The sequence below is a fragment of the Somniosus microcephalus genome, chromosome 1 (assembly GCF_052327205.1).
Source record: "Somniosus microcephalus isolate GS21.2 chromosome 1, FLI_Smic_1.0, whole genome shotgun sequence".
In the NCBI taxonomy this organism is placed as follows: Eukaryota; Metazoa; Chordata; class Chondrichthyes; order Squaliformes; family Somniosidae; genus Somniosus; species Somniosus microcephalus.
Window position 1 is genome coordinate 208,095,907 of NC_140987.1, and position 24,186 is coordinate 208,120,092.

Sequence of the window (24,186 nt, forward strand, 5' to 3'; positions counted from 1 at the left end):
TTGTCCCCGTCATGAAGCGTTCATCGAGCAACAAGCCGGGGGAACCGGGGAAGGTTCGTGTGGTGTATGTAACTTGTTCCACCTTAAGAGAACTTAAACCTGTTCCACCTTAAGAGATGTACTACTTTCTCTGGCTGCTGCATACGGTAATACCGGTGGTGACCACACCGGTATATAAGTGCTGTGTAGTAATTTGCTGGGTAGTACAGCCCTAACCTCCGAATAGTAAAGACCTATTGAAAAGTTATTCTTCTAGTCTGTGTCAGTAATTGACCTTAAATATAACTGGAACACACAGACTTAACAGTGGCGACGAGTCCGATCTTACCCTGCGGCAGTTTACATCCACGGCAGCTTCGTCCTCAGAACGGGCGTCGAGAAGAGGCATCCACCCTCATCATCCTGCTGAACAGCACGTCGCGCGGGAGGCATCGAGGACCCGGAGTGAAGAAGAGAAATTCTGAACTCGAAGCCCCCATCAGCGGCAGACAGCTATCTTCCTTCTACCACGGTGGTGGGTAAGCCAATCAGCGAACGTCGGCCGCGTTGGCTGTAGCGAAGGGGAGGGAAGACGGAGGAAAGAGGGCGGTGAAATCGACCGCGGCCGGTGAAAAGGGCCGGGCCGCATTCGGGCCGAAAGGCGCAGCGACTGGGGCAGCTGAAGGCGTGAGAGCCGCGGTGAATTCGAACGCAGCGGGTGCACATAACCGGGCTGCAAGAAGGGCTGCGAGGCGCGACGGCAGGGAAGCGCGAATGCCCACGGGAACCGCGGTGGAGTAGAAGCAGCGTCGGGGGAGTTGTTAACCACTGGGGAGGTGAGACCGGCAGCAGCACAGCAATCACCATTGCAGCCAGCGGGTGAGGAAGACGAGCGCGGGAAAGACCGCCATTTTGGAAAAAAAATTGCAAAGATGCCTAAACATGGGAACATTAATACTTTTGATAGCGACATCGAAGATTGGACCACGTATGTAGAACGCATAGAAGTTTATTGTAGAGCAAATAAGATACCAGATGGGGAGAAAGCACTAACCTTATTAAACTTAATGGGTGCGAAGACATACGGGCAATTGAAACACCTTCTATCACCAGAGAAACCGGCGGATAAGACTTTCGCGGATATTGTTACCATCCTGAAAAATCATTTAAGCCCCACGCCGCTGATGCTAGCGGAACGATTTAAATTTTACAGCAGAAAGCAGCTGAAAGATGAAAGCAATGCTGAATTTTTAATTGAATTGCGTAAGCTAGCAAAGTACTGTCAGTTTGGAACAGGACTAATAGATGCGCTAAGAGATAAATTTGTGTGTGGATTGTTAAAAGAAGAGACACAAAAGCGACTGCTTGAGTAGAATGAGCTGACGCTTGATAAAGCTGTCGCTATGGCAGCATCGCACGAAGCCGCAGCGAGAGGCACGGCGGTAATGCAGCTACGGTCACCGGAACTCAGCACAAATCAAATGGTCTTGGGTACAGTAAAATGTTATCGTTGTGGAAAGACAATGCACGATCAGAACCAGTGCTGGTTCAAAAATAAGGAATGCAGAAAATGTGGCAGGCTTGGTCACATAGCTAAAGTATGCCGGTCAGGAGAGAAGACCAGCAACAAAAAGTCACCGCAGGGAAAGTACAGAAAGGTACACAAGGTGACAGAGAACAGTTCGAACGAACAGAAGTCAGATTCAGACGTCAGCAGTAATGAACTGGGTAGCTTAAGAGTACACAACGTTGGTAAGGAAGCAGACCTCCAGACAATTTGGGTCACACTTCAGATAGCAGGAGTCCAAGTGAAGATGGAATTGGACACTGGATCGGCATTGACGGTCATGAATAAGAAAGATTACAAAAGGTTATTCCAACATACTCCCCTACGGGATACGGAGATTGTATTGAAAACATACACGGGGCAAAGAGTATACCCCATCGGAAAGATAGAGGTAAAGGTGGTCCACAAGGGCAAAGAAAGCCGAGGAATGGACTTATATGTGCTACCTGAAGGAAGTCCACCACTACTGGGACGGGAGTGGATTAGAAAAATGAATATGGACTGGCATTCCTTAAAAGCACTAACGGTAGATGCCAGGGAAACAGATGTCAAACCTAAACGATTGTCTAGAATATTGGACGATGCTAAAGAGGTGTTCCAGCAGGGACTGGGAACACTGAGAGGAATTACGGCAAACATCAAGATTGAAGAACATGCACAACCAAAATTTTTCAAAGCCAGACCGGTACCCTATGCGATACGACCTGCTGTGGAAGCGGAGGTGGAAGCGCTAGAACGTTCAGGAGTACTGTCTAAGGTAGACTGGAGTGAGTGGGCTACGCCCATTGTTCCCGTGATGAAACGTCCTTCGAGCAACAAGCCGGGAGAACCAGGGAAGGTTTGCATCTGTGGAGATTTCAAGATCACTGTTAATCCGGTGCTTCACACGGTGCAGTATCCGCTTCCGCGGATTGAGGATATCTTCGTTTCATTGTCGGGCGGGAAACACTTCACCAAGATAGACCTGGCGCAGGCGTACTTACAGATGGAAGTTGAGGAAGAGTCACGCCAGTACCTCACGATCAACACGCATAGAGGCTTGTACCGGTATAATAGACTGGTTTTTGGAGTGGCATCAGCTCCAGCAATTTGGCAGAGGGCCATGGAGCAGGTATTACAGGGAATTCCAGGCACACAATGTTACCTGGGCGATATTCTGATTACAGGAGATGGTGACGAGGAACACCTCGCAAATTTGGAACAGGTGCTCATCAGATTGAAAGAATATGGACTTTGAGTTAATCGGCAGAAATGTGAGTTCTTTCAGAAGCGGATCTCGTACTGTGGCCATGTCATTGACCAGGAGGGACTTCATAAGTCTCCTGACAAGATCGAAGCGGTTGTGAAGGCTCCCGCTCCGGTTAATGTATCTCAGTTGAGGTCGTTCCTAGGATTGATTAACTATTACCATAAGTTTCTGCCAAATTTATCCACGGTACTGCACCCGCTGAACGCTCTTTTGCAGAAGGGAGTACCATGGGAGTGGAGCGAGGACTGTAAGAAGGCCTTTCGCAAAAGCAAGGAATTGATAACCTCAGAGGAAGTGTTGGCTCACTTCAACCCAACACTGCCTATTCGTTTGGCTTGTGATGCTTCTCCATATGGTATTGGGGCAGTACTCTCACACAAGTTGCCAAATGGCACGGAGAGGCCAGTCGCGTTCGCATCCAGATCATTGACCTCTGCTGAGCGCAACTATGCTCAGATAGATAGGGAGGCTCTCAGCCTTGTGTGGGGAGTAAAGAAGTTTAATCATTACCTGCAGGGCCAAAAGTTTACGCTTCTGACAGACCATCAGCCGTTGGTATCCATTTTTAACCCTAAGAAGGGTGTTTCAGTGATGACAGCACAGAGACTCCAGAGATGGTCCCTTTTCCTAGGGGCACATCAATATCAGATAGAATTCAAAGGTACAAAGCAGCATGGTAATGCTGATGGGCTGTCGCGCCTGCCACTGCCTGAAGAAGAGGAGACAATGAAGGTTGACCCTGTTGAGTTATTTCACTCGACCATCATCGAGTGTTTACCAGTCACCAATTCAAATATTGAAAGAGAAACCAGGAACGACCCGACACTGTCCCGAGTCTACGAAGTGACAGTGAAGGGATGGCCAGCACATGGTGATTCTCTGTTACCGGCATTCTCGGCAAGACAAGACCAGCTGTCCGTCTGTCAAGGAACATTGATGTATGGAACGAGAGTGATTATTCCTCCTAAGTTAAGGGAAAGAGTTCTAAAGCAACTGCATGAAGGTCATCTGGGGGGAGTCAAGATGAAAAGGCTTGCTAGGGCTTATGTGTGGTGGCCGGGTATCAACCAACAGATAGAGGAGCTGACGAAAAGCTGCTCAGGGTGCCAAAAAGTGCAAAATGCACCTCCGATTGCACCGCTGCATCCATGGGAATGGCCTTCAGCCCCATGGCAACGTGTACATATTGACTTTGCTGGTCCATTCATGGACTCCATGTTTCTAATTGCGGTGGACGCACATTCTAAATGGCCAGAAGTGATCAAGATGACTACCACTACTTCAGAAAAGACAATTGCGGTGTTAAGAACGATATTCGCAAGGAACGGATTGCCAGAACAAATATGTTCCGACAACGGACCACAGTTCGTGTCGGAAGAATTCCAAAAATTCTTAAAGAAGAATGGGGTGAAACATTATACCTCTGCCCCATATCATCCGGCTACAAATGGGTTGGCCGAGAGATTTGTACAAACATTCAAAAAGGCAATAAAGGCCATGAGCGAAGATCAAATTCCACTACAACATAAGGTGGACAAGTTTCTACTGGCATATCGAAACGCCGCTCATGCAGTGACAAACCAAAGTCCTGCCATGATGTTTTATAACAGGAGGTTGCGGTCCAGGTTGGACTTGTTAAAACCAAATGTGCGGAGGGAAGTTGAAAACAAACAGTTCCAGCATATAAATAACAAGACCACTCGGAGTTTCGAGGTAGGACAACCAGTGTTGGCCAGGGACTATGGAAACGAGAAATGGCAATCCGGAACAATTCGGGCCAGACAAGGACCCCTGATGTACACGGTAGATGTTGGTAAAAATGTAATACGGCGTCATGCTGACCAACTGGTAGAATCAAGAACAAGGGTCGAACCCATGGTTACGACAGAGACAACCGTGGAAGAAGTTAGTGAACCTGAAGCATCTACCTCGGCAGTGAATGTACCTGATGATGATGTCCAAGACATAAGAGACCAACTAGAGGAGTCACCTCAGCAACAAGAATCAGAGACCCTTGAAAGGCGTTATCCAACTCGAATCAGGAGGCCTCCTGAGAGACTGAACCTTTGAACTGTTTCTACATGAAGTTGTATATGTTATTATGTTATTATGTTATGTTAAATGGGGATATAACTGTTAAGCTAAAAAGGGAGGATTGTGGTGTATGTAACCTGTTCCACCTTAAGAGAACTACCTTAAGAGATGTACTACTTTCTCTTGGCTGCTGTATACTGTAATACCGGTGGTGACCACACCGGTATATAAGTGTTGTGTAGGGATTTGCTGGGCAGCTCAGCCCTGACCTCCGAATAGTAAAGACCTGTTAAAGTTATTCTTGTGGTCTGTGTCCAGTGATTTATAATAAGCATAACTGGGACACACAGACTTAACAGATGACAGGCTTCATTTAGCCTTGAGTATCTGAGGAAGTGAGGCTAGAAGACAGCAAAATATTAAGACACAAAGCACATCTAAATTAAAAGAGCCAGAAATGTTAGTGTTAAATAATAGCATTTGGTTAAGACATTCCAATCGCATTGCTACACATTTTAATTCATCAAAGGCCGAGAGCAAACCCAACGGAATGGCCTGAGCTACAACCACCTGTATCCTGTGGCTCATGCAAATGTTACAACTGTGTTTCGATCCTTGCCAAATCTAGAGAAAGCCATAGGCCATCTGGCCTACAAAGGGGGCAGCAATGAATGTTAGGATAGAAATGTTGCCAAACATGTATTCAGACTCTCCTATTCAAACATTTGTGAAAATCAATATAGGAATATCAATGTGCAAAATTATCTAAAGCAAATGGCAATTCCTCTGCTGTGGAATCAATCCCACCCAACCCCTGCTTAGTTTTAATTTGACCTACTTGTTTCTACACCAAATTCAATGTCATCACCCACCAAACTGTTCAATTGACCAATAGTGTGACTCATTACTTTGAGAACAGAGACAGTTTACAATCGGGGATGAAATCTTTTAGGACAATTTTGTTAGTTGTTTGGTAAAATTTAGTCATCATACATATAAAACCATTCCAGAAAATGCTGAATCACAGAACACTTCAAAATGCTAAAAAAATGCCCCCAAAAGTTTCTCGACCCTAGGAATTAAGCCTCCAGATAGCCCTAGGAAATAAATTGTTCACCATTGCAGTTCATCTCTGCTTCAAAAATTTCTAATTTTACCAATGCAAAAATGACATTTCTATGTAATTCAGTTTTTTCCTTCCCATATGATACAACTGATGGAACATTGGGTATAGCTACATCTTGAGTCATGACAAGTTCATGTCCCACTGCACTCCTATTGTAACTAATTCTTTTTGTATGTCATTCATAAGACTGCAGTTCCATTTTTTCTTATAAAAAACAAACTGAATTGCTAGTAAAAATCTTGAAATCCAATGTAATAAAATAGGAATTTAATTTATTTAGTCACCTGGATGGCCTTGTTCAGAAGCTTCGATTTACAGCTGTACGTTGTATTTTGAGTTGTCACTTCTGAAACTGCTCGCCAGCTTTCTTGAATTTTGTAGGTTGCCATGTTTTCAAATCTACAAGATTATCCAGCTTCAATGTATTGGGTGGTCAGACTGAGAAAACCTTGCGGCAGGGACTCAGACCTCATTGTTGCTCCCACTCACATCAGTGGGCATGCTGTGGGAGTGCCTTGTAACTCTGTGCCCAGAATAAGCATAGGTGAAGCTGTTGTATTTCAGGCAATGCCACATCTGGTCCATCCAATATTCCTGTGCAAGTGACAGCAAGATGTGCCAGAAAATGGGCAGGAACAGCCAGCCACTGCAGCAGCAGATGTGGCTGAATCAGTTGCAGGGCTATCACATGAAACAGCCCAAGGAGCTACAAGGTCACCTGAATCACAGCTGACTGACACTGAAACCCTGCATCCAGCCAGTATACTTAATCCTTTCACAGTTAAATCACTTAAACAAAGTAGGTTAGGGGTTAGACATCATACACAATCCACCAACACGAAGGGGAAGTACCATAGCTTAGCACGCTGACATCACTCACATATCGTTTAAGGTAGTGAAATAAATTGCTCTTGAGAAACGTGTAGCTTGACAGCAGAGAGGGGAGCAGCAGAGGAGTCACTACCCATGACACAGATGTATAGGCAGAGGATGAGTTTCCTTGACATGTCCAAACAGCAGTATTACAGGAGGTTCAGGTTGTTATGTCAGACATCTGGCAGACATCTGCACCTTGCTACAAGAAGTCCTGCTGCCTGCTGGACCTTGTGGCCATGCATTACCAGTGGCTGTCAAAGTCACCACTGCCCTCAACCTTTTAGCCTTCGGATCCTTCCAGGGCTCTGTCGGAGACATATCCAGGATCTCTCAGTCGGCGGCCCACAAATGAATAAGACTGTTGGGTTGTTTGCCAGGGCCGACGATTATGTGAACGTTGCCTGCGATGATGCTAGTCAGAATCTCTGGCTGGCTTCCCACAGGTGCAGGGTGTCATTGATTACACACATGTGGCAATCCAAGCACCCCCAGATCAACCAGGGTTATTTGTCAACCACAAAGGCTTTCACTCCATCAATGTGCAGCTGATGTGCAACCACAAAAAGATATTTCTGCAGGGTTGCCCAAGATTCCCAGGGAGCTGCCATGATGCTTTTGTCCTGTGGTTGTCCAAGCTTCCTGACGTTTTCAGACCTGCAAGCAAACTTAAGGTTTGCCTGCTAGGAGACAAGGGATACCTACTTCAAACTTGGCTGATGACACCCATCAGAATCCCGACCAATGAAGCCCAACAATGCTACAATGAATGCCATATGACCATGCTGAAGATGTGCTTCAGATGCCTACACAGGTCTGGAGACACCTTTAAGTGTGCACCAGCCAGGGTCTCCAGAATGGTCGTGGTCTGTTGCGATCTGCACAACATTGTGTAGCAACGAGGTTTGGACCTGCAAGAGGAATAAGACGCACAGATCATAACCTCGGCTCCTATCACCTGTATATTTTTTATCCACACTTTTTGTTTGTGCTTGCTTTTTTTCCCCTCCCACATGGCAGCTGTCTTTCATTCTGCCAGCGCAATTCACACTCCATCTAGAGCCATCCTTTGTGTCGTAACCTATCCCATTAACATCTCCTCTTGCCTTGAATATCTCTTAATGCCTCTTTTCTTCTCCTGCCTTCCATCCTATCACAGACTTTCCCTTTTGTTCTTTCATCCCCCCCCCATTTCCCAGCCCCTAAACTTGCTTTAAAATCTGTTCCTTTTCCTGCTTGTTTCCAGTTCTGACGAAAGGTCTTCGACCTGAAACGTTAACTCTGTTTCTCTCTCCACGGATGCTGCCTGGCCTGCTGAGGTTTTCTGTTGTTATTTCAAATCCTTGTTGGACTGAGCAGATGCCTAAGACGCGGGTTAGTCCTGGAATATGTAAATTAGGAGCCTTTTGATAAATTTGTCACCGATGAGCGGGTCAAGTGACGGGCCACCAACCAAAGGTTAGTGCTGTCATTATTTTTTCTAGAAAACATCTTCCTGTGGAACCAGGAGAAGCAGGAGTGCTCCCCAACTCCACAGGAGTCGCAATCACCCCTCCACCTCCATAGCATGCTCAAATCACCCCCCCCCCCCTCCCCACCAGGAATTCCCTCAGGCAGCCCAAATTTGACATCTCTTATCGAGGGAGCTGCCTGTGGAGGCACGACCAGCCCTGGCAGCTTTGCCCAATTATTCAGATGAGACCTGATGACTCTCCCAGTAATCATTTTAAATTGATGACCCCTTTTCACTAACGCTCCAATCAAAGGAAATATTCTTCTCCTGTCATGAGGGGAGAACTGTTCATTTTCACTGCCTATGCATTAATGCTGCCCATTGTAGAACCAGTATGATTTTAATATCGTTGATTTCTCATGGGTTAATCATACTTTGCTGCCATTGCAATATCGTATATTAAGAACATTCGATTTGAATCTGATGCCAAATATGGTTGCAACATAATCCATTTATTGTGTTCAACCAAGTCTTTGACACACGCAGAGTGGTCGATTTTCATTGACCCTTGGAGGCGGGATTGAAGGCATGCGGGGGGTTAAGTCCCGAATTCAGGGGCCCCAACACCATCCCGCCCCCAACCCGCCTCCATGTAAGTTTCAAAGGAGGCGGGTACCTGCCCCGCACAAGGACCCACCTCCCCGAGGCGGGAAGGGATTAGTGCTAAGTAACTGCCTGTTAACAGGTAGTTAACAGGCAGTTTTTAGCCTAATCCCTATTTTAAAGCTTGAAGTGTGGGGTTCCCGATGGCTCCAAACCACGGCAAGTTAGAGGAGTCAGGCCGTCGGGTTGAAGGACTTGGAGGGGTCGAGATGTCGGTGTTCAGGTGAGTGATGGGTGCATGAGTCATAGAGTTATACAGCATGGATAGAGGCCCTTCGGCCCATCGTGTCCACGCCGGCCATCAAGCCCTGTCTAATCTAGTCCCATATTCCAGCATTTGGTCCGTAGCCTTGTATGCTATGGCATTTCAAGTGCTCATCCAAATGCTTCTTAAATGTTGTGAGGGTTCCTGCCTCCACAACCCTTTCAGGCAGTGAGTTCCAGACTCCAACCACCCTCTGGGTGAAAAAGTTCTTTCTCAAATCCCCTCTAAACCTCCCGCCCTTTACCTTGAATCTATGCCCCCTAGTTATCGACCCCTCTACTAAGGGAAAAAGCTCCTCAGCATCCATCCTATCTATGCCCCTCATAATTTTGTACACCTCAATCATGTCCCCCCTCAGCCTCCTCTGCTCCAAGGAAAACAAACCCAATCTGCCCAGTCTCTCTTCATAGCTGAAGCGCTCCAGCCCTGGTAACATCCTGGTGAACCTCCTCTGCACCCTCTCCAACGCGATCACATCCTTCCTGTAGTGTGGCGACCAGAACTGCACACAGTATTCCAGCTGTGGCCTAACCAGTGTTTTATACAGCTCCATCATAACCTCCTTGCTCTTATATTCAATGCCTCGGCTAATGAAGGCAAGTATCCCATATGCCTTTTTTACTACCTTATCCACCTGTTCCGCCGCCTTCAGGGATCTGTGTACTTGCACACCCAGATCCCTCTGACCCTCCGTCTTGCCTAGGGTCTTACCATTCATTGTGTAAAGGTAAGTGTGTTTGGTGTGTCTAAAGTGTGTAAAGAAGTTTAAATTACCTGTACTTACCTTTTAAGCCTTCCTTCCTCTAGGTTTCGGGAGTCCATCATCTAACCGGCACAGAAAGCAGAATGGCCGCGAACTGTCAAAAGTGACAGCCTGCAGCTTTCTGTGCCGATGAGATTTCTAACTGAGTCTGAGTAGAAGGACTCAGGTTAGAAGTAAGACTGTCAGTGTTTGACAGCTTCAAACAGCTGTGAAACACTGATATTTCATCTGTCAAAATGTCTTGACAGATGAGATTTTAGTCTGTGACGTCACCTGTTGCCAGGTGGCCCTTAATTGGCCTGCTGAGCCCGCTGGGCAGGCTCAACAAGGTCAATCAAGTTAAAATTGCGTGGATTGGCCGTATCTCGATGGAGGCGGGACTACAACCCCGAAAGTTGTAGTGCCGCCTCCTTCCCGACTTCTGAATGAAAATCACCCCCAATGTCTCTATGGTGTGGAGATGCCGGTGTTGGACTGGGGTGGACAAATGTAAGAAGTCACACAACACCAGGTTATAGTCCAACAGTTTTATTTGAAATCACAAGCTTTTGGAGCGCTGCTCCTTCGTCAGGTGAAGTGGAGAGATGCCTATAGACACAGATTATATAGTCAGAGAATAATGCCAGATGATTACAGGTAATCTTTCTAACTACCATTTATCACACCTCGGCAGAGAGATAATCACAGCAATCAAAGGTGTGAATGGTGTCCAAACAGGTTAGTCAGGAAAACATTACATCAAAGAACAATGAGGTGGGGTCACAAGGGGTAAAATGTTGCAGATGCTGGGGTCTGTATGAAAGACAAAAAACATTTTCTTTGCTGGAAATCACAGCAGGTCCGGCCGCATCTGTGTAGAGAGAACAAGCCAACGACGACTCGAGTCTGGATGACCCTACATCAGGTGGGGTTACATGTAGTGTGACATGAACCCAACATCCCGGTTGAGGCCGTCCTCATGAGTGCGGAACTTGGCTATCAGTTGCTGCTCTACGATTTTGCGTTGTCGTGTGTCTTGAAGGCCGCCTTGGAGAATGCTTACCCGAAGATCGGAGGCTGAATGTCCTTGACTGCTGAAGTGTTCCCCAACTGGGAGGGAACACTCCTGCCTGGCGATTGTTGCGCGGTGTCTGTTCATCCGTTGTCGCAGTGTCTGCATGGTCTCGCCGATGTACCATGCTCCGGGGCATCCTTTCCTGCAACGTATGAGGTAGACAACGTTGGCCGAGTCACATGAGTATGTCCCATGTACCTGGTGGGTGGTGTCCTCGTGTGTGATGATGGTATCTGTGTTGATGATCTGGCATGCCTTGCAGAGGTTGCCGTGGCAGGGTTGTGTGGCGTCGTGGTCGCTGTTCTCCTGAAAGCTGGGTAATTTGCTGCAAACGATGGTCTGTTTGAGGTTAGGCAGCTGTTTGAAGGCGAGTAGTGGAGGCGTGGGGATGGCCTTAGCGACATTGTCTTCCTATGGACCCATGGCGAAGAATCACTGAAAAGACTACACGATAACATCAACAAGTTCCATCCCACCATCAAACTCACCATGGACTACTCCTCAGAATGAGTTTCATTCTTGGACACACGAATCTCCATCAAAGACAGACACCTCAGCACTTCACTCTACCGCAAGCCCACGGACAACCTCAGGATGCTCCACTTCTCCAGCTTCCACCCTAACCACGATAAAAAAGCCATCCCCTATGGACAAGCCCTGCGAATACACAGGATCTGCTCAGACGAGGAGGAACGCGATGGACACCTACAGACGCTGAAAGATGCCCTCGTAAGAACGGGATATGACGCTCGACTCGTCGATCGACAGTTCCAACAGGCCACAGCAAAAAATTGCATAGACCTCCTCAGAAGACAAACACGGGACACAGCCAACAGAGTACCCTTCGTCGTCCAGTACTTCCCCAGAGCGGAGAAACTACGTCATGTTCTTCGCAGCCTTCAACATGTCATCGATGACGACGAACACCTTGCCAAGGCCATCCCCACGCCTCCACTACTCGCCTTCAAACAGCCGCCTAACCTCAAACAGACCATCGTTCGCAGCAAATTACCCAGCTTTCAGGAGAACAGCGACCACGACATCACACAACCCTGCCACGGCAACCTCTGCAAGACATGCCAGATCATCAACACAGATACCATCATCACACGTGAGGACACCACCCACCAGGTACATGGTACATACTCATGTGACTCGGCCAACGTTGTCTACCTCATACGTTGCAGGAAAGGATGCCCCGAAGCATGGTACATCGGCGAGACCATGCAGACACTGCAACAACGGATGAACGGACACCGCGCAACAATCGCCAGGCAGGAGTGTTCCCTCCCAGTCGGGGAACACTTCAGCAGTCAAGGACATTCAGCCTCCAATCTTCGGGTAAGCATTCTCCAAGGCGGCCTTCGAGACACACGACAACGCAAAATCGTAGAGCAGAAACTGATAGCCAAGTTCCGCACTCATGAGGACGGCCTCAACCGGGATCTTGGGTTCATGTCACGCTACATGTAACCCCACTTGACGTAGGGTCATCCAGACTCGAGTCGTCGTTGGCTTGTTCTCTCTACACAGATGCGGCTGGACCTGCTGTGATTTCCAGCAAAGAAAATGTTTTTTGTCTGTTTTTTGTTTTTCATACAGACCCCAGCATCTGCAACATTTTACCCCTTGTGACCCCACCTCATTGTTCTTTGATGTAATGTTTTCCTGACTGACCTGTTTGGACACCATTCACACCTTTGATTGCTGTGATTATCTCTCTGCCGAGGTGTGATAAATGGCAGTTACAAAGATTACCTGTAATCATCTGGCATTATTCTCTGACTATATAAGCTGTGTCTTTATGCATCTCTCCACTTCACCTGACGAAGGAGCAGCGCTCCGAAAGCATGTGATTTCAAATAAAACTGTTGGAATATAACCTGGTGTTGTGTGAATTCTTACGTTTGTCCAATGTCTCTAAGCAGTAGATATACTGAGAAATAAATGGAATATGAGATTAAACCAAATCCTACCTCGAGGTATTAATGTATACATGACCAGGATATCTTACAGTATTTGTTATAGAAACTTTATCGAGATGCATTTCTTCACCATTATTATTTATAAACAGTGCAGGAAATTATTTCTGGCAGGAAATTCAGGCACAAGCCATTTCCATCCAATTTACACTATCAAAACGCTTTTGCCAAGTTCTCCCGTGCTGTGTGGCCCTTCCCGTGAACCGCTCACTGAGTGTTGACTGATCTCGGTAACATATATTATAATGAGGGCCAGTGGTACTGCAGCTCTGAGTTTCCTACTTTTATACTCCCAATGTACTCTGGGTAACTTGGGCAAATTTTTACTTTCCCCTGCCTGTCGGAAACTGGGCCAGGGGCCGCAGTTAAAATGGAGCAGGAGACTTGCCCGCTGGCCTCCCACCACGATCCCGCTGACTGCAATTTTAAATTACAAGCACCAAGAACATGCATCTAAAGTTTTCACGGTCCTTCTTTAAATATACAGATTGGATCCCGATGACATCATCGTGAATCGGCTGTCATTTTGACATTCGCCTGAATGGGTAAGCAACTGTGGCTTTCCCTCAGGCTGAAGTTGATAACCATGTAAATACCTTTCCAGGCCACCGGCAGAAGCAAAGCTTTGGCGTTTCAGCAGTGTAGCTCACCGTGAGGAAATTCACCCCCTATATTTTGATTAAAAAAAAGTGGCCAAAATGTATTTTTAAAATTCAAAGTTATACACTATTATTTGACTACTGTTATGTGCACAATAATACAAATTTCCTTGATGATGCGGTATTAGGATCTCTTTTATTAGTGCACTTTGTCCTTATAATGTGACTGCAGGGAGGGAGAATCGGTTTTAATGACGCTTTTAATGGCGCATTTCAGTCCATGTGGACTGCAGCACATGCTGGGATGTTTGCAAATTATTACACATCATTCCATTTTCTTCTGGTGCAAAATAATAATGACAGGGACAGGGAAAGTAGCCCATATATAAGAATTAGGTATAAATATGTTTCTAAAATAGAATTTGCCACGGTTTTATGCAGCCCAATTAGTTGCAATGCAGCATCCAGAATCTATTTTTATGTATCATTATCTATTCGTGATGGCCGTTAGCTCAACTCTAATGACTGTTCCCAGCCTGGTTGTGCCATTCTGCTGCATGCAGCTTTGCAGACTGCGGACACACTACCTGGCACACTGAGTTTCTGCGTCAGCATTCTAGGTTAGAAATGAATGAAAAATCAATCCGTGTGACTGCAGTGCTAGCACTGTCCACTCTAACCTAGTTTCTACATTATCTTCTACATTGCTACTTCAAGTGATGGCTCTGTTTAAAATGGTGAGTTGATTTCTTGAATTTTATTTTCATGTCTCAGTTCTATTTAAAGGATAAAAGTAAAATACTGCAAAGGGTTTTCTGCAGTTCTAAGCACATTTCTGATTGCAGTGTTGAGTTGTTTTCTGATACTTTTTTGTATTCATTCTTCAAATCTAGCTGTTTTATACCAAAATTAAAACAGAATATGAAAGAAAAAATCAGTTGCAAATATTGTATGTGCTATCCCAAACTAATGCTAAAAACAGGAGTTTTTGCTTCTCTCTACAGTATGAATATCTTTCTTAAATAATGTAGAAACTGTAGTTGAAGCTTTACATGATTTTTTTTTACTCAGTAATGTATGGCAGTGTTGCTGCAAAATTGCTAATGTTGCAAGAATTGGATTTTAATGTAATAACAATTCATATTCCAATCTTAATACTTGTATCTGTCCACTCAAATTCCACTGTGGATTAGCATAATGATCACTCTGTGTATTTGACTGCAGTGTGTTCAAGACGATTTGCAGCTGCTGAAATCTCTGCTCATTTATTCAACTACCCAAATTCCTTTAGTTTTTCCCACAGTGAAGTGAATTTCTGCAGCCACAACGATGACTTCTCTGCTGTTACTTGCTCTGGTGTCTGTCTGCTGGGCTGATTCTCATTTTAGCCTGAACTCCACAGAGTCAAAATACTTCAGGACGGTCTACATTGCAGGTAAGGGCAGCAATGGCACGGGCAGGAAGATGAGCTATGGAATGTATTTCTATCTTTGTTAAGTAGCGTGTGTAAGTCGTTAGATTATACTACTGCACTAATTCTAGTGTTAATGGATTCATATGTAACTCTATATGATTGAACACTGCTTAAAAGATTAAATATAGAGAAAACCTGAATGTAATTTATTAAGTATATGTTGACAATTAATGAAGTGTATATAACTAATGTATAAATTATTGGAACAGTTGATTATTGCTCTTTTCAAGCTTGTACTCTAATTGTTCTCGCATATGCCTGCTAATTATTCCACTTATATCTATTTCAAGCAGCAACCAGCAGGTACCAAGCACAGTTCTCCCATCTCATTCTTCACTGGCATATTCTGTTAGATTAATATAGCACCTCCCTTTTCCACAGCAGTCTCTCAGTTTCTGACTGTTGTTGATCTCTTTTACCAGCTGTTGTTTCTTTGCCTTCTGTGACTGTCTCATATATAATGGAATCTGTGGCCTTGAAATTGCACAGCTCAGAGAGTCAAAGAATGTGCGGGATTCCAAGCATCTGAGGTTATACCAACTCCTCCTGTGTAAAACAAAAAGTTCATATTTATATACCACCTTATCAAATCCCACAGAAGCACCCCAAAGTGTTTCACATAGAATGAATTACTTTGAAATGCTTGTTGTTAAGTAGGCAAACATGGCAGCCATTTTTCACACATCCTGAAATGAGCAATGACTAATTAGCCTAGTTTTTGGTGGTATTAGTTGAGAGATGAATGTTGGTAGGTATTATAGGAGAACTCTTTGTTCCTCTTTGAATAGTGCCGTGTGATCATTAACGTTTACCTGAACCAAGTGGAAAAGATGCATCTCAGGTAGCGCAGCAATATCCAGTACTGCTCTGGATTCTCATCTCAGGTAGTGCAGCAATATCCAGTACTGCTCTGGATTCTCATCTCAGGTAGTGCAGCAATATCCAGTACTGCTCTGGATTCTCATCTTAGATTACGTGCTCAGGTTTTTGCTGCTAGTTCTGAAATTTCACCTTAACATGAATTACTAAACCAAATAGTAACACAGATCGCATGCATTAAAGTGAAATTTGAGAACTAGCAACCAAAACTTGTTAATTGCTTGTTAATGGGAATCGTAAACATTGTGTTAAATCCCATTGCTTAACTATCACAGAAACTGTGCAAGAAACATTCCTAATAATTGTAGGAACAGTGGTGTTCAGAATCAACTGACTGACTTTATGAGACATGTTGGATTTTGCTTGCTACTGATAGTAGCTACTGTCCATTAAATAGCTAGTACTGATTTTTTATTGCTTCTTTGCTCTCTTTTTTCTTTAGCTTTACAATTTTGACGATACTACCAGTAGACTTTCCCTTTCCTTTTGCTCCTGAGCCATGGGACATGGATCCAGCATCTATAATGAGCTGAAAAAGAATAGAGGCAGTATTAGCTTCAGGCTAATGAAATCAGACTCTGTCACAGGGCATCACCCCTTCCAGCAGGTGTATGTCAACAGCAAGGTTACCTCAATGTGCCACAAGAGTAGGAGTGCTTAGGAACTTGTGGCTAACAAGGGCAGCAGTGACTAGCCACTGCCAGCTGCTGCAAGAAGTCCTGCAGCCATATTCCAGTGTCTAAATGGCACAGCCAGTAACAGTTGAAGTCACTATTGCCGTTACCTTTTATGCTATTGGCAGCTTTAAGTCCCCCCATGGGCAACATCTGCATCATTAGACAGTTTGTTGTGCACCGTTGTATCGAAAGGACGTTATTGATACCTATTCTATCATAACTTCCCTCAGGAGAAACAATTGAGAAATTATATTGTATGTTTGGCTTCTCAAGGGTGTAAGGAGTTATTGATTGCACTCACATACCTATTCAAGCCCCCACCTGCAATTTGAGGGCTTGCATCAACCATAAGGATTGCATCCTCTCAACATCCAGATGGGTTGCGGCCAGCAGCGCAAATCATATACGTCAGTCCACGATTCACCAGCAGCTCACATGACGTTTTCACTTTGTGTCCTTTCTATTCAGTAGAAATGGAAGGGTGGCTTCTGGTGGAACAAGGTTTGCACTGCACTACTGTGGCTCATATCCCCACTGAGGTGAACTCTGTTCTGAGTCAGGGAATAGGTACAATTGGGAACACATCAAAGTGGAAACCATCATAAGGCAAATTTTTGGGGTCCTCATAACATCTTTGCTGCCTCAGTCAATCTTGGGCCATTTTACAATATGCCTAAGAACATATTAAAAAGATCTGCTGCATGCTACACAACATTGCAAGACAGAGAGAACCATTCCACTTGTGAGACGCTGGCCTTACACCAGGACATAGATGAAGAAGATAAGCAAAATGCAGGCTTTCATCAATTTTTTTTTGCTCATTGAATTATATGCCCTGTATAGTACAGCACAATTGAAAAGCAACAATATAGCTGCCATTAAAAGTAACATACAATACTCAAGACTATTGGTTTGCAGCTTTTACAACAAAATTGATGGAATCATGGAATGCAACCTCAAAATACTGGTAAAAATCTTAGAACTACATGTATTAAAATGGAATTTGACTTATTCAGTCACCATAATACTCATCCCCCATTAAAAAATTGCAATACCTTCTAAAATATCCTTACATACAAACTGGATTTCAAATTCTGCTAATAATAATCATTTCATGCAATGTGCTCAGAAATATACCTTTCATACCAGAAAATAATAAAATAATACCATGCTTCCTGATGGCTGAAACTTTCCTTTCTTAACTCAAAACATGCCTGTCTCCATTCCATCGTGCCCAGTTAGTATCTAAACAATGTTTAGTGATTGTACGGTATACGAAGCACTCACTATGTCCATGATGGCGCATTTGGCACAGCATAGTATAGAGGCCTATATATGACTGCACACAGATAAGGAGGCATAATAACAGTTCGGTGATGGGCATCCCATTTATTTGTGTATTGTGCAAGGCACACAGTATTTATTGTGGTACTCCACTGTGTCTCCCTGTTATGCCTCGTCTAGTAGTGCTGTACGGGCTATCTCATGTTCTACTCCTAAGTGATTACATTATACTAGAAGATGCAGGTGTCGTTGCTTGCTGGGAGGTCTTCTGTGGAGCTTTCCTAGATTGGGACCACGGAGAATGATTCATATTCTTCTGCCTGGTTCCCCACTAGGTATTGGCTGGTCCGTAATCACTCGGTGATCTGAAATCTACCCAACTCCGACACCAAATAAAAGCAGGCAACTGAGCAGAGTAAGAATGTGACTGCAATGTGGAGCATTTCTTCTGCAGCATTCTAATAATAAGCTATATACAGTGAAGGCACAGTGACTATGTTTGAATTTAGTTCATGATCACTTTTGCAAGAATATTATGGCCTTGAAATTCCTGCCGTAACTCCAGCAGAACTCCCAGAGAAACGGTGTAAATGGCTGAAAATGAGTGGTATGATGGGAGACCTAGAGAATCCTTGTGGAATTTCAGGGCCTATATGTTATAATGAGACTAACAAGCATCAAGGATAAGACCTCCATTTGCTGCATCCTCCACTTACAAAAAAGACTCCTTTATGTCAGTGACCATTTTTCCTTTTGAGTTCTACCACCTGCGCTCTATGGGCGAGCATTCTTGGAGGTTATTTATCTTAGAAATAGAGCAATATGTGCTTTAAATTACAGGACCTCGAGCATATGCAATGTCAGCATGCAGCATACTTTGTGTAATTATATATTTGTACTGTACAATGTAATGTTACTGATGTACTGTAACCACAGTAATTTTAACATTGTCAGTGATAGTTTATTCTATTGCTCCACATGTTCACAACTAAATGTCTGGGAATTGCTATCTGGCTCAATACAGCCAAGGAATGGGCAGTGTTTAGACTAACAATGGTGAATTAGCACCAGGTGAAAATCATCTAGACTGCATGCAAAATTCGTCCTCATTCCTCATTAAAATGATTGGAGCCATAAAGCTAGTCTAAAAACCCAAGCTCATTGGCGTTACACTGAAAAGATGGACCAATCTCAGATGTAGTCTAAACACAAGTAATGATTGCATCAGGCTTTTTTCACTGCTTAAAGGGAGGTCCATTGATGCTGCAGCACCTCATTTTTCAGCATTGTTGGGTGTACAGCTGCCTCAACAACCGTAAGAAGAAGGACAAAGAGAAGTAGCACTCATTTACAAATGCTGATGACAGATCGTTGCCCTAGGGAGAGAGCCTGGGGGTTTTCCCGAGGAAGCTTTGGAAGCCATTGGTTTTAGCAGTGGAGAGAAGACGGGCAGTCCTGTACCAACTGGCAGGAAGCCTTTGCTACAAGTCTGCCAGACTATGTGGAGGGAGGTGGCACACCATGTCACGGGCAGCACTGTGGGCCCCAGGTCCCACATCCAGTGCAGGAGGAAGTTTAACGAGCTCACACGAGTGGTCAGAATGAGTGAAGGTGTCAATAAATGTTACATACCACCATTTGTACCACAAGCTTCAAACACTGCTCAATGTACCACACCCCCAGCACTCACCCAGCAACAATCTCTACCTAGCAACACTCACACCCACATCTCACACCTTGCACACAATGACAGCTATTCAACTATGGCAGGCACAAAGATCATTAGTTATTAGAATTCATGTGATATGTGTGCTATGTTTATAGATACATTTATTAGTGGTGTTTGGAATATTTTGTGGTCTCTCTCATTTCACCTTTGCGCCCAGGAGGATGCTGTAATAGGATTGTATGATGGGGATCTGGTGCGCTACGGGGATCTGGGGTTTCATTCATGTGAATCGGAGCCCGCTGAGATGGTCATGGACAGCCCGTCCAAAAGGTCAATTGTCTCGCTGCCTCCGCCCTCCCTCCTGTTCCTCCTTGTCCTCCTCCTCCTCATCCTCTTCCTCCTCATCCTCCTCCTGAGGTAATGCCGCAATCCTGCAGCCCCCATGACTGTGAGGAAGTGTTGTGAGCAGAAGCCTTTAATAAATAATGAGTGACCTCTGTTCTTGAATCAACATTCCCTGTCACCAAAAAATCTTGAAATAACTAGAGAGCTGTTTCAGTTGCAGGAAGTAGCAAACAGGCACTGAACCTGCAAAGCCCTGTCAGTTACACCTGATTGGTGCCTTTAAATAATGCTGCTGCAGCCTGCTCTCTGCTTGTAGATGCCAGCTCTCCCTGTCATTGTTCTGTGCTGATTTAAGGTAAGTGGCTCAATCCAATGTTGGAGATCGGGCGTCCAGTGAGCGTTGCACACTCACTGACGTCACAATCGTCATGATGACGTGCTCCCTGGTGCTAGGGTTTACCGGCAGCACTATCAACACCACCGATATGGCGTGTGGTGCTGGAACTGGCATCAGCTGTCATTACAGCTGTCAACGGCATTTCATCGCCATCTCCTGATGCTAAAGTGCGGCACAGGCAACATGAATTTTTCCCCGATGATGTCCTATAAAATACACAATAGCTTTAGCCCCTTACCTGGACATTTTTCTTCAGGTCAAAAATCTTTTTCCTCATATTCCGCAAAGATTACTGCACACAGCACTCACCTCCTCGGCTACATGCCATTCCTGGCAAATCAAATTCAGCTTTTAAGGTGAGGGTGGATTTCCTCAGGGCTTCTCCCGCACAACCACCTTAACTTCGGCAGAGGTTTAGCAGAAACCCTGTTAACACACTATTTATTTAATTTTTTCTCTTTTCCCTCACTTCTTCTTGAGTCATTGAATCATGCTGACATACAGTTCTAAGGACACCAGTAGTCAGTCAGTGCCTTGCCCCAGTGACCTTTCTATATCTGTGAGTGTAGACAGTAAAGGCTGTGCAATCATGGGAAGCATCACAGTTAAGTCTTTGCCAAGTGTCCATATTTGCACATATTCCTCAGAGGTTATTAGAACAATTAAGGGCAGGAACCCTTGCTGATTTATTTCACTATCTAAGTCAGGGATACTGAGTCCAATTGCAGAACTCCATTAGTGGCCAAGAGATCAGCAAATGCAGCACAATCCAGGAATCCATCCTAGGATCTTCATAATCTATATGGCCAAAGTAGACTGGGATCAGCTACTTGTAGGAAAATCCACATCGGAGCAATGGGAGTCTTTCAGAAAGGAAATTGAGAGAGTACAATGGCAACATGCTCCCGTAAAGGTCAAGGGTGGGACCAACAAGCCCAGGGAACCTTGGATGTCAAGGGATATACGAGAATGTATTAGGAAAAAAAGGAGGGCTTTTGGCAGATACAAAGGACTAAAGACAGAGGAAGCCCGAGAGGAGTATAAAAAGTGCAGGGGGATATTTAAAAAGAAATTAGGAGAGCGAGGAGGGGCCATGAAATGACACTGGCGAGCAAAATAAAGGAAAATCCTAAGGTGCTTCATAAGTATATTAAGGGCAAGAGGATAACTAGGGAAAGAGTAGGGCCCATTAGGGACCAAAGTGGCAATCTGTGTGTGGAGCCAGAAGATGTAGGTGGGGTTTTAAATGAATTTTTTGCATCTGTGTTCACTATGGAGAAGGACGATGTAGACATAGAAATCGGGCAGGGGGACTGTGATATACTTGAACATATTAGCATCGAGAGGGAGGAGGTGATGTGCCTCAATTATTCCGAGACTCGAAGTTAGCAGAACAAAAGTAAGGCTTTTATTAACTCAGAACATAACACGTAAAATAGAGAGATGTCTTCCTTCAGGAGGCTGATGCCCGACTGAACTTAGATTACAAAGGAGCCAGGTATGGGCGGAGCCCTGCACACAACCAGTTCCAGCACATTCCAATACATAATACATGAGGACTGGGGGAAGGGAAAAGACACAGAAAGCAGGCAGTTACAAGACACAGAAAACAGGCAGTGATGAATGGAATATATTTCATCACAGGAGGTACCAGCGGTTTTAGCAGGCTTAAAAGTGGATAAATCCCCAGGCCCGGATGAGATGTATCCCAGGCTGCTGTGTGAGGCAAAGGAGGAGATTGCAGGGGCTCTGACACAAATTTTCAGAACCTCTCTGGCCACAGGGGATGTGCCAGAGGACTGGAGAACAGCTAACGTAGTACCATTATTCAAGAAGGGTAGTAGGGATAAAACAGGGAATTACAGGCCAGTGAGCCTAACATCAGTGGTAGGGAAATTATTGGAAAAAATTCTGAGGGACAGAATTAGTCTCCACTTGGAGAGGCAAGGATTAATCAGGAATAGTCAGCACGGCTTTGTCAAGGGAAGATCATGTCTGACTAATTTGATTGAATTTTTCGAGGGGGTGACTAGGTGTGTGGATGAGGGTAACGCAGTGGATGTGGTATACATGGATTTCAGTAAGGCTTTCGATAAAGTCCCGCATAGGAGACTGGTCAAGAAGGTAAGAGCCCATGGGATCCAGGGTGACTTGGCACATTAGATCCAAAACTGGCTTAGTGGCAGAAGGCAGAGGGTGATGGTCGAAGGTTGTTTATGTGACTGGAAGCCTGTGTCCAGTGGGGTACCGCAGGGATCGGTGCTGGGTCCCTTGCTGTTTGTGGTCTACATTAATGATTTGGATGTGAATGTAAAAGGTATGATCAGTAAGTTCGCAGATGACACAAAAATTGGTGGGGTGGTAAATAGCGAGGAGGGAAGCCTCAGGCTACAGGACGATATAGACGGGTTGGTCAGATGGGCGGAACAGTGGCAAATGGAATTTAACCCTGAAAAGTGTGAGGTGATGCATTTTGGAGGGACTAACAAGGCAAGGGAATACACAATGAATGGTAAGACCCTAGGAAAGACAGAGGATCAGAGGGACCTTGGTGTGCATGTACATAGATCCCTGAAGGCAGCAGAACAGGTGGATAAGGTGGTTAAAAAGGCATATGGGATACTTGCCTTCATTAGCCGAGGCATAGAATATAAGAGCAGGGAGGTTATGATGGAGCTGTACAAAACGCTGGTTAGGCCACAGCTGGAATACTGTGTGCAGTTCTGGTCGCCACACTATAGGAAGGATGTGATTGCTTTGGAGAGGGTGCAGAGGAGATTCACCAGGATCTTACCTGGGCTGGAGCGCTTCAGCTATGAAGAAAGACTGGACAGGCTGGGGTTGTTTTCCTTGGAGCAGAGAAGGTTGAGGGGGGACCTGATTGAGGTGTACAAAATTAAGAGGGGCATAGATAGGGTAGATAGAAAGGAACTTTTCCCCTTAGTAGAGGGGTCAATAACAAGGGGGCATAGATTCAAGGTAAGGGGCAGGAGGTTTAGAGGGGATTTGAGGAAAACTTTTTCACCCAGAGGGTGGTTGGAATCTGGAACTCACTGCCTGGGTAGAGGCAGGAACCCTCACAACATTCAAGAAGCATTTAGATGAGCGCCATAGCATACAAGGCTACGGACCAAATGCTGGAAAATGGGATTAGATTAGACAGGGCCTGATGGCCGGCGCGGATGCGATGGGCCGAAGGGCCTCTTTTTGTGCTTTATAACTCAATGACTCTATGACTCTAGATCAGCCATGATCTTATTGAATGGTGGAGCAGGCTCGAGGGCCGAGTGGCCTACTCCTGTTCCTAATTCATATGTTCTTATGTAGACTGATATTATGTCAGATGCCACCCATGTCATTTTGGGTGTGGAGGCCTGAGGCCTAGAATTGAGTTGTCAAGCAGTCCCCATTGTGGACGGCAAGTGCAAAAGTGGCTGGGAGTTTGAGCTCAAGCAGTGTCGGCACATTGGGACCCTAAGTGTCATTTAAATTAGGTGGCCGCTTCGTAATGCAGCAACAGCTGAGCAGCCCCCCAGCCGCACCATCGCCTATTTGGAATGGACACTGAAGGAAAGGCCACAGGAGGCGGGTCACCCATTTAAATATGATGAGACTGGTATGCTTCAGATTTAATCTCCATTTTAAATTTAACTGTAGCTGGTCGGGTTTTGTAGGCCTCGTGAAACCCGCCAACTAATAGTAGGCTGTGGCGGAGCCACCAGGGGGACTCTGATCTAATGTACATAATTATCTTTAACAAATTATTAGCTACAGAATGAATCTGTATCTTTGTTCATATCATTGCATGTACATAGCGCGGTCCCTTTAAGAATGAGACCAAGCGCGATGACGTC

General features: G+C 45.1%; 1 protein-coding gene across 1 annotated transcript in view; it reads left to right on the top strand.

Moving 5' to 3' along the window:
- The first annotated feature begins 14,826 nt into the window (after positions 1 to 14,826).
- The window catches only part of hapln1b (hyaluronan and proteoglycan link protein 1b), a 63,613-nt gene continuing 54,253 nt past the window's right edge, over positions 14,827 to 24,186 (top strand). Inside the window, exon 1 of the mRNA XM_085989363.1 lies at positions 14,827 to 15,042. Within this exon, the coding sequence (XP_085845489.1) occupies positions 14,937 to 15,042 (106 nt within the window). The 5' untranslated portion in view covers positions 14,827 to 14,936. The remainder of the gene's footprint in view (positions 15,043 to 24,186) is intronic.